The sequence below is a fragment of the Cygnus atratus genome, chromosome 23, assembly GCF_013377495.2.
Source record: "Cygnus atratus isolate AKBS03 ecotype Queensland, Australia chromosome 23, CAtr_DNAZoo_HiC_assembly, whole genome shotgun sequence".
In the NCBI taxonomy this organism is placed as follows: domain Eukaryota; kingdom Metazoa; phylum Chordata; class Aves; order Anseriformes; family Anatidae; genus Cygnus; species Cygnus atratus.
The window spans coordinates 4,027,137-4,040,641 of NC_066384.1; the positions used below are offsets into that span (position 1 = coordinate 4,027,137).

Genomic DNA, 13,505 nt, shown 5'->3' on the forward strand with positions numbered 1-13,505 from the left:
CTGCTTTCACATCCCACAGCCGCTCTTCCCTGCTCCCTCCAGCAAAGACTTTGTCTGTTCTCAAGCAGATCATAGAGGAACACGACGTCGCAAACACGGCACATTTCTGCAAAGTACACAACGCAACAGCTGCTGTGACGTTCCCACCAGAGGCTTTTTAGCCCCGGGCTTTGTAGCACTCGGTTTTATTTATTCAGGTTCAGCAAACTCACAAGATGAAAGCGAGACGAAGAAGTGTTTTATTAAGAAAGAGTCCATCATTATTTAAAAAAAAGAAAAACAACCATCTTTCTGTCCTCCTTGAGACAGATTGGAGGCTTCTCAGCCTGGATGTTCCTATGAGGACTGTGTACAATCCTCCTAGGCAGTAAACCTAGAACTTATGCCAAGTCTCACTATAAAAGAGACAACGCAAACTGATTTTTCTTTCTCTGACTCCATCTTGGTCGTGATGGGGAGGAGAAGACTTGGCAAAGGTTAGTCTCCTTCACCCAGCTTCTCTTCTCTTGCTAACCATGCCTTCCCCTGGCTAAACCTCCCTTGCTTGCCTTGCTCTCAGCCACAGCCTTTCCACAAAAACGCTGCTCTGTGCAGTGGGGCTGAAACACAAGAGGTCAAATCCCCACAGCAAGGGAGTCCGGAAGCCAGACTTCTGCATGGAAAGGCTTTCACTTGGTCTGAGTCAGACGACACGGAGCCTCCCTTCGACTCCCGGCAAGGGAAGGAGAGCTGTCAAAGCAGAGAGCAGCTGCGGCAGAGGCGGGTGTGTTACATATCCATCACTTCTTCTTCCACGGTCTTGTCCCGAGATTGCACATACTTCTCCTGCACTGCAAGTGTGCTGATAACACACTAATTAAGGAAAACAAGGCAGCAGGGCAGGGCTCAAACACTCCCTTCTGCAAGGAGCTCTAACGTTCTCAGCGAGGAACCAACCCCAACATTAGCCCGAAGGCTGGCAGGAAGACAGCAGTACTGGCAGCAGCACGCATCACCTGAGTTATTTCTGGCTCGGGCTGATCCCAGACTTGACAAGTACAGGAGAATCAATTGTATGGTTTGGACAAAATGCAACGAAACAGTCCAAGTGAGTTTGAACGAGAGGAAAGTTGTCAGAAGATTCCTCCCACGTTTACAATATCAATTAGCAATAAACGTGGTGGCTTTGACGTGGACAGCTGCACGCGAAGGTCTGGGCTGAGCTGTACTGACTCGCTGCCTGTAAACCACTGAACAGCATCAGGTGTTACAAATAACCTGCGAGCTGCCGTACCACCTCCAGGCCCTCTTCCCAAACCCATACAGGAGAAATTAAAACTTAACACAACCGAGGAGCAGTGAAGGATACGAAGTAAAGTGGAAATCTGCTCCAACTGCTGCCGACATCAGGGCTTCCAGGCTCCTGTGCTCCTGGTCTCCAAAGGAGTAGCCGTTGGCTTTGTCCACGGCCTGCATCACCTGCCGCATACTCTCCTTATCCTGAAAGGGAGGGAGATGACACACAAGGAACCTGGTCCTCCCCGGAGGCGGGAGCTCACGCTGGGCTTTACCGCAGATTTTCCCGAGGCTCAGGGCCACCCAAACAGCACCCAAAGCCCCGATGACGCTTCCCTGCCTCCCTGAGCCCAGAGGGGTGACAAGACAAGGAGAAGCTCCCCCTTGGGGTCGGAATACATGACGGGCTGACACCCTCCACCCTCTCGCTCCCTTTCATCACCGCTCGTCTCAGCCTATCCCTTTGTCGACACTTCCACCAGCTACAGAATTAACATTTTCAGCCCTTCCTCACAAAGGTACTCCTCCCATCTTCAAATTATTTTGTGCTCCCTGACTTAACGACGTTCCAGGTAATAGTTTGCTCAGAATTGAAACGCAGGTTCAGAAGACCTGCATGGAGGGGGAGTCTTAATTCCCCACCCCAGGTCACAAGGCCCACATAGCCCCAAGCTCATTAGGTTTTCCTTTTCCTTTGGCTGCCACAGAACATTTACAAGTCTGGGCGCATGTCACTGTCCTCCTACAACCCTGAGTCTCTTCATAGCAAAGCTTTTCAGCCCTCATGGCTCTATTTTTCACAGCCAGTTTTGGGGGCAGGAGCAGGCAGAGGCAACGTTGAATTTTGTGTGTTGCCCTTGCAGAACTCATCCTTCCCCCCCACTTTTGAACACTCAACTGTACCCTAGCTGCCACCAAACATGCTGGCTACGTATCCAGTGCTCCCTGTTCTCTCCACCCCTCTCCTCCTGCTGCATCACCTGGACGTTGAGCGGAACGAAGGACACCAGGCTGTAGTCCTCGATCACCTCCACCAGCTTCGCGTTGAGGCGGCGGTAATTTCTGAAGAAGGGGTCAGAAGCTAAATGGTCAACCAAGTAAGAGAGGTCCAGGACCTCTGTGTAATAATCCAGGTTGAAAGCTGCAGGGAAACAGCAAGAAACTCTGAAGGCAATTTGTAAACACTGGTGATTCCCCGGCCGGAGGATACCACCAAGAACCCAGTGAGATTTGCACCATTTCCCTGACCCAAAAAAAAACCCGTACCCAAGCAACTAATCTGCATCTGACGCTGCCCTGCTCCACGTCTCCCCCTCAGCAAAGTCTCTTACCCAGCTTGCCGTACTGCTCGATCAGGTCCATCTTGGAGAGGACATTCACGTGGGGCAGTTCCACGTGCAGCATGGTGGAGAGCGACGTGCAGAGCACAGAGATGAACTTGCCGGGGTCTGTGCAGTAGTGAGAATCCACCAAATGCACTGCAGCCAGCTGGGGAGCCAAGGCACAGAGGGACAGCACAAGGTCAGTAAAGAGCCCATCCGCTTGCTTTTGGGACAGTCTGAGCACGACAACCCTTTCAGCTCTAACTACAACCACACAGACTCCTATGTAGGGAAAGTTACCACCTACCTTCCAGCTTGTGTACATAAAACATCCTATATGAATATACGATTGCTCATACATGCATAGATCCACCTATCTCCACTTTCACACCTGTGGACCACCTGGGGGATTCAGGACTGAGGGTGCTGGTGCACAGAAAGGGCCGTGGGAAGGCTTCTGGCATGCTAGGCTGCACCAGCAGCACTTAAGGACACTGTAAAACCTGCGACTGCTCTCCTGTTTCTCAGGGCTTCCTTCTTTGCAGATGAAGTTTCCCTTCTTGTCTGTACTCCGCAGGTTTTTGGGGTGGCAGGTGGGCTAACTCTCCTGAACTACACGACTACCTCAAGATTTCCACGCTCCCCACAGGAATGCTCACGCACAGCATACACTCGGCAGCAGTAACCGTAGCACACCTCACTCAACAGGGAGAAACAATTGTCATGTGGTTTGAAATAATAATTAATAATTAAATTAATGAGTCGTTTGATTCCCCGTGTTTCATGCAGCTGTAACAATGTGGTCTAAGATCTCTGGTAAGTTACTGCCTGTTACACAATGTTACTCAAAGTCAGGGCTCTATAGTCCTGTGTGGCTGAGTCACGGCTCTGCTTCTGCAGCAAAAAAATGCCAGTTTGAAGCTCACAGGCAGGTGTAAGCACTCCAGTGAGCATCAAAACAGGAGCGTAACTATCTGTTTTTTTAGTAACTACAATTTCATGTACATTTATTTGAATAAAAATGAATTGTAATGTACAGATTCCCAGTGACATTCTCAAGCAAATGAACTTGCCGTTCTTGCTCACACCGTACGTGGTTTGCACATTCATGGTTTGGCCCAAATGCAAAACAAATGCAACGTAGGCAAGTTAGCTTGGTTATGGGACTCTTCTCACCTGCACTTCCTAATTTGCATCTTCCATTGTGCAAGAAAGCACAGAGCACGTATTACAGCGTGCACAGCGATTTGGTTTGGCTGCAGGAGTGGCAGGTAGGGCCTGAGATGACACCTGAATTTCTCACAGTGCGATGCAAAGGATCCCCCACTCACCCTGCACGCACATCTCCCTCCCTGCTCCAAAATATAGCACCGACAGATAAAGCACATGAGCTCTGTGGACAGGACCTTCAAGAAGAGTAAGACTGGGAGGAAGGAATCTGTTTCTGTTCATGATAATGACACTGCATTAAACGCCCTGCACAAGCTGCTCTTGCCAATCCCTCCAAGCATAAAATGGGGACACATTCCTCTCCTCCCCCGATAAAGCACTTTCACATGAAAGGGCAAACAGGTTAGAGAAGAAAACAGTCATTAGTACCCACATCCACAATCAAAAGCCCCGACCACATGGTACACAGCCTCAGAGCCCCTTGCACAAGTGCAGTGCCGGGCGCTGATCCCAGCTCCCTGCAGAGCCCAGAACCCACCCTGAAATTCCACTTGGCCATCTGGGCAAAGACGTTCTTCAGGGCGCTATGGTGGGTGTAGAGCTCTACCTGCCCCGGGCAGTCAAACAAGTAGTAGTGACCCCTGAAAGCGGCCAGCTTCTCCTGCAGCCAGTCGAGGTTGGCCTCCAGGTACTCCATGCAGTAGATCAGCCCCCCGTTGGGGCCCAGCTTCAAGCTCTCCATCACGTCGGGCAGGGTGATGAGCTCGGAGATGTCCACGGCGCACGGGTAGGGCATCCCCTCGTTGGCGGGGTCCAGGTTCACCACGGCCACCTTGCGCCCGATCCTGCCCATGAACTCCTGCATGCCGTGGCAGTAGGTCGTCTTCCCGGAGCCCGGCGGCCCGATCACCACCTGGCCGAAGGCCAGCGAGCTCCCCTTGCTGCCCTCAGACATGTCGGCTCATTTCCTTCTCCTAGGCAAGGCAGGAAAAGCTCCCATTTACCATCTCGTTTGCATTAATAAGAACACCATGGCTGGGTCTTAGGCCCAGCAGGGAATTCAGAGCCAAGGAGCAGGAGGAGAGGAAGGGAAAGCGATGCTGTGTGAGCGCTGCCCCGCTCGCTGCTGTCACCCCCTGCCTTAGGACCTGGTCACTACGCTGTCCCTGTCACCCCCCTGCCTGCCCAGCCCCTCACGCCACAGCTGAAAACTGGTACAAAACCCCAACGAGAGCTGCAGGGCTGTGCTGTAGGGCGCAGGTCCCTTCTCCTGCCTGCCTTTGGGGTGAGTTTAATCCCGTTGGGCACTTCCTGGTGTGACAGCACCCCTATATTCCCTCAATGGGTGCAGCATGTCCCCAGGCCCCTCTTCCAGTCCCGTGTCCCCGTGCCCTGACCCTCCATGTCCCCTCTGTCCCCTCTCCTCCCCACCTAGCCCCACGTCCCCCCCCTCTCCACCTACCCCCTCTTCTCCCCATGTCCCCACATGCCCCCTCTCCCCCATGCCCCTTCCCACACCCCATATCCCTTTCTCCTCCCCATGTCCCCCCTTCCCCCAGTTCCCACATCCCATTTCCCCACAACGTCCCCTCTCCCCACATCACCCTGCTCTCCCCCCACCCCAATTTCCCCCCTGCGTGTCCCCCACATCCTCCCCTATCCCCTCTTCCCCCCCTTGACCTAATTCCCCCCCCATGTCCCCTCTCCTCGCCCATGTCCCCCCTACCCCTGTGCCCCCCCATGTCCCCCCTCCCTCCCCACATCCCTCCTTCCCCTGCGCCCCCCCACGTCCCCTCGTGTCCTCTCTTTGCCCCCACGCCCCCATGTCCCCCCCATGCCCCTCATGTCCCTCGTGTCCCCCCTTCCTCCCCAATATTCCTCCTTCCCCTGTGCCCCCCCATGTCCCCCCACGCCCCCCTCCTTGCCCACGTCCCCCGCACGTCTCCCCTACCCCCGTGCCCCCCCACGTCCCCTCGTGTCCCCTCTTAGCCCCCACGTCCCCAGGTCCGCCCCGTGCCTCTCACGTCCCCCCCGCGCCCCCCCCGGCCGCTCACCGCCACCCCGGTGCCCCCGCCTCGGCTCCGGGCGGCCTCGGGCCCCGCTCCCCGCGTTCCGGGCCGGGCGCGGCCGCCCCCACGGCGCCCCCTGGCGGCCGGCGGGACGCGGAGCAGCCGGGACTCGAACCCGCGCCCCAACGGCTCCGAGCCCTGGGTCCGCGGGTTCGAGTCCCGGCCCCGGCGCTTCCCCTCCCGCACACACCCAACCCTCCCACTCCGTCTCGCCGAAGTGAAATCACCCTGCACGGTCCCCGAGGTGTTTAATCAAGGAGTGCAAAGTCAGCAAGAGGGCCAAGCCAGAGCCCGCTGGCACAGAGGACACCTAATCCACATTTAACGCCACAATACCAGGTCACCGGGATGAAAGCACTCAGGCCAAGGGACTCCGCAGCCTGGAATTGGTCTTGGAGAGCCATGGAAGGAAGCAGCCGCTACACTCAGCCACAGGGAGACGCCTCCCAAAGGCTGCCAGGGCACGTCTTTCATCCCGGTGAGTTTCTCCCGGGACTGTGGGATCGTCACGCCCAAGCAAGACGAAGCTGCGGGCCAGCAGCAAGCTTTCTGCAGGACAGTTACATTGCCACAGCTGGCCCTGTCTGTACTTGTCCTCCCCTAGGTCTCAAGGATCCATGATCTACGAGCTCTAGTTTTTGGGATGAGCTGGCTGCAGACCTAGCACACAGGCTCAGCTGATCCAGGCAGGAGTATCAGCTTTAAAGCTCCAGTATAAAACGCAACACCCACTCCGCTCCCAGTGAACATATATTCCCCCCTCTCAGTAGAGTGGTTCAAGGAGGAGAAAAAAAAAAAAAAAGACAACCAGGTTTTGGTTTTGTTTTTTTAAAAGATTCTTTCTTCCAAAAATAAATATATGAACACTCTGCTCCAGACTCAAGACCAGCAGGAGCCAGCCTGCGGTTGACAGGAGCAGCACTAGTTAAAAAAAAGCTCTGACAGTCTTTACTCAGTGTGACTGGGCACTGAAGCTCTCCAGGGTGCCCCGTGATGCCCGGACAAATGGCATGTCCTGTCTGTACTTCATGGCAGTGGGCGGCTGGCGCCTGAGGAGCTGATCACCGCTGTCCATGGGGTCAGGGTCATCGTAGATGGTCGAGATGAGGACGGAAGCGTCCCGCCGGGGCTTCTTCACCTTGCTGAACATTGGCAGTTTCTCCCCGTGGTATCTAGAAGGAAGCAGGTGGTGTTAGGTACAACACTGAGGCAGTGGGACACCCCTGTAACCCCAGACTATCTCCTCCACGTGCTACAAGGGAGGACTGAGCTGGTGCAGTTGTCCTGTTCCTGTCTGTGAGATGTCCCTAGAACAAGAGCCAGCCCTCAAGGCACACAGGTCTTCCTCAGCTCACTTGGGCTTTCCCTACAAAAAAAAACTGTAGCAGAGGTGATCCTTAATTCCTGAGCACAGCTCCCCTGTGTTTTTGTGATGCATGAGCCTGAAAACGGTTCCCCTCCTGATCTAGCACGAGCCCCTTCACGAATGCTGGGCTGCTAGGAAGAGCAACGCGTTCAGTTCTGGAGTGCTGTGCAGGCCCTACTGCCTGCTGCACGGGGGACAGCGGATCCCTGGGACAGCCTTACTGTTCTGGTTCACACTCCACCCCTTTTGCTGCCATTTAGCTGCAGTAGCAGCTCAGAGAGCCCAGGAAGAGGCTCCAAACACAGGCTGGAAGGGCAGGGCAGAGTACTTACCCCAGCCCCCTCTTGCATCTGGGATTCTGACCCTCGTTGTCCAGAGCTTCGGCCATTCCAGAGTTGCTGCTCCCCAGCCCCTGCCCTTCCATCCAGCCCTGCTGCTCCAGCACCTTCCTGCCAAAGCCCTGGGAGAGGAGAAAAATGTCAGAGTTGGCGGACAAAGCCCATCTTCATCTCCCAGAACCCTCCTCCTCCAAAACCCACACCCTTTGAGCACTGCCACCACAGCCCTTCCCGCCTTGCCCCATCCACTCCGAAGCACGTATCCAAAGCTCACCTTGGTGTATCTCTCAAAGGTGCCGATTTGCTGCCCTGAAACGGAGCCATCCTCCAAGCCATCCCGGAGTCTCTGTTCCAACCACATCTGGACCGAGTCCCGAGCATCCTTATCGCCTCCATCTAAGGAGAGAGAAGCAGGAGTCAGAGCAGCACAGCCCAAGAAAGCTGTTTGCTGCTGTGACTTCCCCCAGAGCACCACACAACAAGGAGGTAGAACCTGTTCTTTTTGGCAGCTCTCACAGCCAGATGAGAAAAATGTCGTTTCAAGTGCTCTGACGTCTTGGACGCTTTCAAAGGATGGCAGAGGCAAAACGTTCCCCACGTCAAAAAGCCTCCAGGGTCAGAACTTCCCAACCTCCCCCATTTCCTAAGGAGTTTTTCCAAGCTCAGATACCTTTGTCGTAGTAGACGCTCATGTCCACATCCCAGTCATCCGCAGTCTGCTCATCAAAGTCTGCCAAGAGAAGGAAAGAACCAGTTTTGGTGGTGGCTGTGGAAGCCTGACAAAGAAGAGCTGCTTGCCAGTGGCCAAGCCCCCTATTTTCTCTAACAAAATGGGAAGGAATGGGGTATTAGAGACTATTCAAGCCACAGTGGTTACCCAAGAGGCTGCCAGTAGGACCAGAGGGGTCTCTGGTCATTGGACTGAACCTCTGAAGGTTTTTTGATCAAGGGAAGGTTTAAAAAGTGATGGCAAGATGCCTGCCTATATCTGCAGCTGGACCAGAAGGACTGTACCCAATTTACCCGCTCCTGCAGGCTGGGCCCCCAGTCCCCAGCCTGCGGTGGTCAGTTTGTAGCTCAGTGACACAGACGCCACCATTACCTCCATTCTCCTCCTGCCAGTACTGAGCATCCGTGTAGAAGACGAGGCCGGAGCCTCCTTTCTCCCACTTCAGCTCGATCTCCTCCTCAAAGAGCCGCTCCTCCACGCGGTCCTGCTTCGTCACATCCTCGTGCAGAGCCTCATGTCGCTCCCACTCCTCACAGGTGTCATTGTCCTGCAAAGGAACCAGCGAGAGGTGGGTGACACCAGCAGCACAGAGCCTCCTTTCCACTCCCTGACCCTCACGGCCCGTTGCAATGCCTTCCCTACGAAACAGCTTTGTCGACAGAGCTCGTCTCAGCCTGCTGCTTTCAGGCACTGACACGACCGGCGCTGATGACCTCATTCCCCTGACTAATGCCATCTTCAGAGTCAGCAGACAGAAGTGGTGAAAAATACCACATCACACCCACTTCACGGCATGCTTTCAGCAGCGTACCCGATCTGTAACGCGGAGATGCCCATTTAAGGAGCAGGTGTGTTGTACGTAAAGTCAGCACCAGCAACAAATTAATTCCACTCCAGTCGATCCCTAAAGAGATTGTATCAGTTCCAGAAGAGAAGCTGGCTGGCACCGCCACAGATCAGGCTGACAGCTTTATGCTGCCTGCCCAGTTTTGGGCACAGCCCTTCCAGGGAGACATTAACCAGCTAAAGAATGGCCTAAAGAACAGCTAGAGATCCAGGAAACAGAGCCTGTGAAAAACGGCCAGAGGAGCAGAGTTGCTCAGTCTGGAGAAGAAAAGACCGAAGGCAGCCGTTGAATAAGAAGTCTGTAAAGGAGGGAACAAAGTGTTCTCTGTGTCCGCTGTTGCTAGGAGAACCTAATGGAATAAAATTGCAGCAAAGATCTGCCATACGAGTTAATTCTGGCGTAGAGTGGCAGGACAGTCAAGAACGGGAATGGCTTGCCTCGGGACTGTGTTGCCTCAGGTTTGGGCAAACAGGCTAGACAGGCATCTCTTGGGGGGAGCGAGATAGTCTCTGGAGAGCCAGTCCAGCCCAGTTTTCTAGGAGTCCTTGTCAGGAAAGCCATTTTTCTCTGAATGACTAACTTGCACTGCAGAAGCATTCGAGGTGAACCACCTGTACTGCTCTGCGTGTCGTTGCCAGAGCACTAACGTGCTCCCCAGTCTCCAGCCACCTCATTTACAAGCAACAGCAGAGCCAGACCGACCGGCCGCGCAGCAAGCAGAGGTCCCCTCCTGCAGCACCAGCCGCAGCCTGCGCTCACTCCTCTGGACCAAACCCTTCATGCTGAAACCCAAAAGCAGCTGAACTTGGCCAAGCTGTTTCAGAGGTGTTAACGTCTGCACCGCTACATGCACCAAGGGGCTCAGCACGCCAAGATGCGAAGAACTACATTTAACATCATTTTCAGACAAGTGATTTATACAATACAACTAAAAGGTTAAAAACGAGCTCTGAGGGTTCTATCAGCCCCCCCAGCTTTGCAGGCTGACCTCAGATGGCACTAGAAAACTCCACTTACGTCATCCGAGTGCGACTCCTCTCCCTCCTTTTCCTGCCCCTCATCTTCCTCAGCGCTGGCTGGATCGGTCGCCTCAGATCTTGCCACAGGCCCCTCGTCCTCCGTGATCTCATCCCCCGTGGCGGTGTAAACTCTTTCTTCTTCTATAACTGTCTCAGTGTCCTGGTATTCAAAAGGCACGTTCCCATACCTCCGGCATGAGCCTGTCTTCGGGAAATCCAGCTGCAATTTCTTGATGACCGGGGGAGGCAGCCTGCAGGCACGGATCAGCTCCAGGAAGACGCTCAGGGGGGTGCCCACATTCCCGAAAGGCATGCAGGAAGGGGGGTTGAACTCGGGCAGCCGCTTCAAGTCTGCTTCCGCGACGGCTTCGCCTGCGGCCCTCGCGTCCGCTCCGCTGGGAAACGCCTCGGCGGCTGGAAGAGAGAAGGAACGATTTTTTTTTTTTTTGGGGGGGGGGGGGAGTGAGGGGGGCAAACACAAACCGTGCACTGGAGAGAGGTAAATCGGGGCCCTCCCGGGAAGGAGGGGGAGTAGACCCAAAACTGTCTCTTCTCGCCCCATAATGAAATTAGGGAGTTAAAAACCTCCGTGAGGGGTTTTAAGAGCTGACGCGGGCTGCTGGGACCCGGAGCCAAATCTTCTTGCCCCAAAATGAAATTAAGGAGTTAAAAACCTCCGTGAGGGGTTTTAAGCAGCTGGGAACAGGAGCCAAACGGGTCGGGAGGGGAGGGGAGCCCCGGTGCCCTGTCCCCCCGGTGCCCGGTCCTACCTGTCCCGGGGCCGAGGCGGACCCTGCGCACGACGCAGCGGCCGGGCAGCGAGGCACCGCCGGGCCCGACCCAGCTCTTCCCCGAGTACATGCGGACGAAGCGGCGGGCGCGGCCGGGCCTCACGGCCACCGGGCAGCAGCAAGTGCTCGGCGGCCCCCCGCCGCCTGCCGGGCCCCGTTCGGGCCGGTGGCGGTAGTGGAAGCAGAGGAAGCCGCCGGCCTCCAGGAACTGGCTGAAGTAGGAGCGGAGCTGTGCGGAGCGCAGCGCGGCCGGGATGCCGCTCACCAGGCAGTAGCGGGCGGCCCCGGCCCCGCCGCCATCGCCGGCCCCGCCGCCATTACCGGCCCCGCCGCTGGGCGCCGCCATCTTGTCCGCGGGTGGCGCGAGGTGATGACGTCAGACACCCGAGGGGAGGGGGAGGGAGGGAGGGCGCCGCCTGGTGGGCGGCGGGGGGGAATGGGAATTGGGGGGGGGGGGGGAGGGGCACTGAATCCCAGAATCCCAAAATCACACAATCACACAATCACACAATCCCAGAATGGCCAAGGTTGGCAGGGACCTCTGAAGATCACCTAGTCCAACCCCCCTGCAGAGCAGGCTCACCCAGAGCACCTTGCGCAGGATGGCGTCCAGGCGGGTTTTGGGTATCTCCAGAGAAGGAGACTCCACAGCCTCTCTGGGCAGCCTGTCCCAGTGCTCTGTCACCTCCCAGTAAAGAAGTGCCCCCTCACATTCAGCCGGAACCTCCTGTGCTTCAGTTTGTGCCCGTTGCCTCTTGTCCTGTCGCTGGGCACAACTGAAAAGAGACCGGCTTCATGCTCTCGACACCCTCCCCTCAGATATTCATACACACTGATGATCTCTCCCCTCAGTCTTCTCTTTCCCAGGCTAAATGGGCCAGTTCGCTCAGCCTGTCCTCATATGACAGGTGCTCCAGTCCTCTAATCATCAATGGAAATTAAGAACATCAAACATCTGATTCCTTAGTTATTAAACAAATCCTCTTTATTATTTGAATAAAATATATTTAATATGAACTCACAGAAGAGAATCCCTTAGAAAACTGATGACAACCATGTAAAGTTTTCTTAATTAGCTTCCAGTTATCTTACTGGGTGCTGGGGGCACTGGGTGCTGGGGTTTACTGGGTGCTGGGGGTGTCCCTGCTGCCCCCCGTGCCACCCAGGTCCAAAGCCTGAGGGCTTGGCCTCTACTTTACCTTTACAGTCAGTAAAGGAGCAGCTCTGGGGGCACCATGAAGGAGGGAGCAAAGGGGGGGCTGTGGGGGCCCTGTGAGGGGGATGAGGGGATGGAGCACAAGTCCTATGGGGTGGTTTGGTCTGGGGAAGGGGAGGCTCAGGGCAGACCTCATCGCTCTCTGCAACTGCCTGAAAGGGAGGTGTGGGGAGCTGGGGGTCGGCCTCTTCTCACAGGTAACCAGGGATAGGACCAGAGGGAATGGCCTCAGGTTGCGCCAGGGGAGGTTCAGGCTGGAAATGAGGAGACATTTCTTCTCAGAAAGAGCGGTCGGGCGTTGGGACGGGTTGCCCAGGGAGGTGGTGGAGTCACCGTCCCTGGGGGTGTTCAAGGAGAGGTTGGACGTGGTGCTTGGGGACATGGTTAGTGGGCGATGGTGGTGGTAGGGGGTGGTTGGACCAGATGATCTCGGAGGGCTTTTCCAACCCTAATGATTCCAGGATTCTCTGTCTGTGTCACGGGCAGTGACATGAGGTACCACCTGTGGCTGGCTCCACCGTGCAGGTGGACCTGCAGGGATCCTGTCCCCAGGAGCTGCTGGGACCGGAGGGGCTGGGGGCTCTTCCCTGTTCCGAAATGTTTGCCTCTGTCACCGTGGCAATGGGGCTGTTTGGCACCCGACACACCATGACTCACGCACGCGTCACCGCTGTGTGGCTCATGGCTGCCCGTGGCTGGCGTGGGCCTGCGGAAATCATCTGGTGACTCACACGCTCCTTCCCCATGGAAAATGGCTGTCGGGAGCTGAGATCACCTTGGAAGCAGCCCGTCACCCTTCTGCAGCTGGGGTGAGAGCTGGGGGGACAGACAGACAAAAGAGTCTGTCCTCCCCCTGGGCTGCTGGCTAAAATTTGAGGGGTTTCAGTGGGTAAGAGGGGACAGGGAGGCCTCATGGGGCTTTACCAGGCACGGAAAGCGTGGTGGTCGCGGTGCCTGGTGGCAATGACTGAACATCCAGGTGAGTCAGCACCCAGCACCAGCGCTGCGCCTGGCTGGGAGCCCTCTGGGCGAGGCTGCGCGCGTGAAGGAAGGCACAGCGTGTGGACAGGCCGTGGTTCTGCTGCCTCTGCAAGTTTCTCTCTGCTGGGCGCTCAGGAGATTGAGAGCCACGTGGCTGTGAATCAGCTCCCGTGTCCACATCACAGCGCTCCCCTGCGATGAGGAGGCAGGAGGATTTTTACGGAGAGCCTCTGGGGAAAGTCTCTGTCCCTGTTCGCTCTAGCGTCCTTCCCACGCCAGGCCCGCAGCCAGTATTTCTGGAAATTTAGAACCCCAAAAATTTAACACCATCTTTGAAAGTCAACGCCATTTTCCGAAGTGTAAAACATTTTATTAAAAAAA

At 55.8% G+C, this 13,505-nt stretch overlaps 2 protein-coding genes across 3 annotated transcripts; both read right to left on the bottom strand.

The window, feature by feature from the left end:
* Positions 1-220: 220 nt before the first annotated feature.
* Positions 221-5,915, bottom strand: GPN2 (GPN-loop GTPase 2). Its single transcript, XM_035562345.2, has 6 exons — positions 5,822-5,915; positions 4,306-4,741; positions 2,607-2,763; positions 2,256-2,416; positions 1,349-1,479; positions 221-841 (listed from the first exon to the last, which is right to left on the bottom strand). Exons 2-6 carry the CDS (start codon positions 4,720-4,722, stop codon positions 769-771), a joined length of 939 nt encoding a protein of 312 aa, XP_035418238.1. The 5' UTR covers positions 4,723-4,741; positions 5,822-5,915; the 3' UTR covers positions 221-768.
* A 152-nt stretch (positions 5,916-6,067) lies between these two features.
* On the bottom strand, positions 6,068-11,280 carry GPATCH3 (G-patch domain containing 3). Of its 2 annotated transcripts, none has more exons than XM_035562329.2 (7): positions 10,907-11,280; positions 10,135-10,550; positions 8,643-8,817; positions 8,211-8,270; positions 7,815-7,936; positions 7,535-7,662; positions 6,068-7,008 (listed from the first exon to the last, which is right to left on the bottom strand). In XM_035562329.2, exons 1-7 carry the CDS (start codon positions 11,271-11,273, stop codon positions 6,789-6,791), a joined length of 1,488 nt encoding a protein of 495 aa, XP_035418222.1. In that variant the 5' UTR covers positions 11,274-11,280; the 3' UTR covers positions 6,068-6,788. The 2 variants fall into 2 exon arrangements, with proteins under 2 accessions (XP_035418222.1, XP_035418223.1); XM_035562330.2 differs by lacking the exon at positions 6,068-7,008 and adding an exon at positions 7,017-7,202.
* Between the last annotated feature and the right edge of the window lie 2,225 nt (positions 11,281-13,505).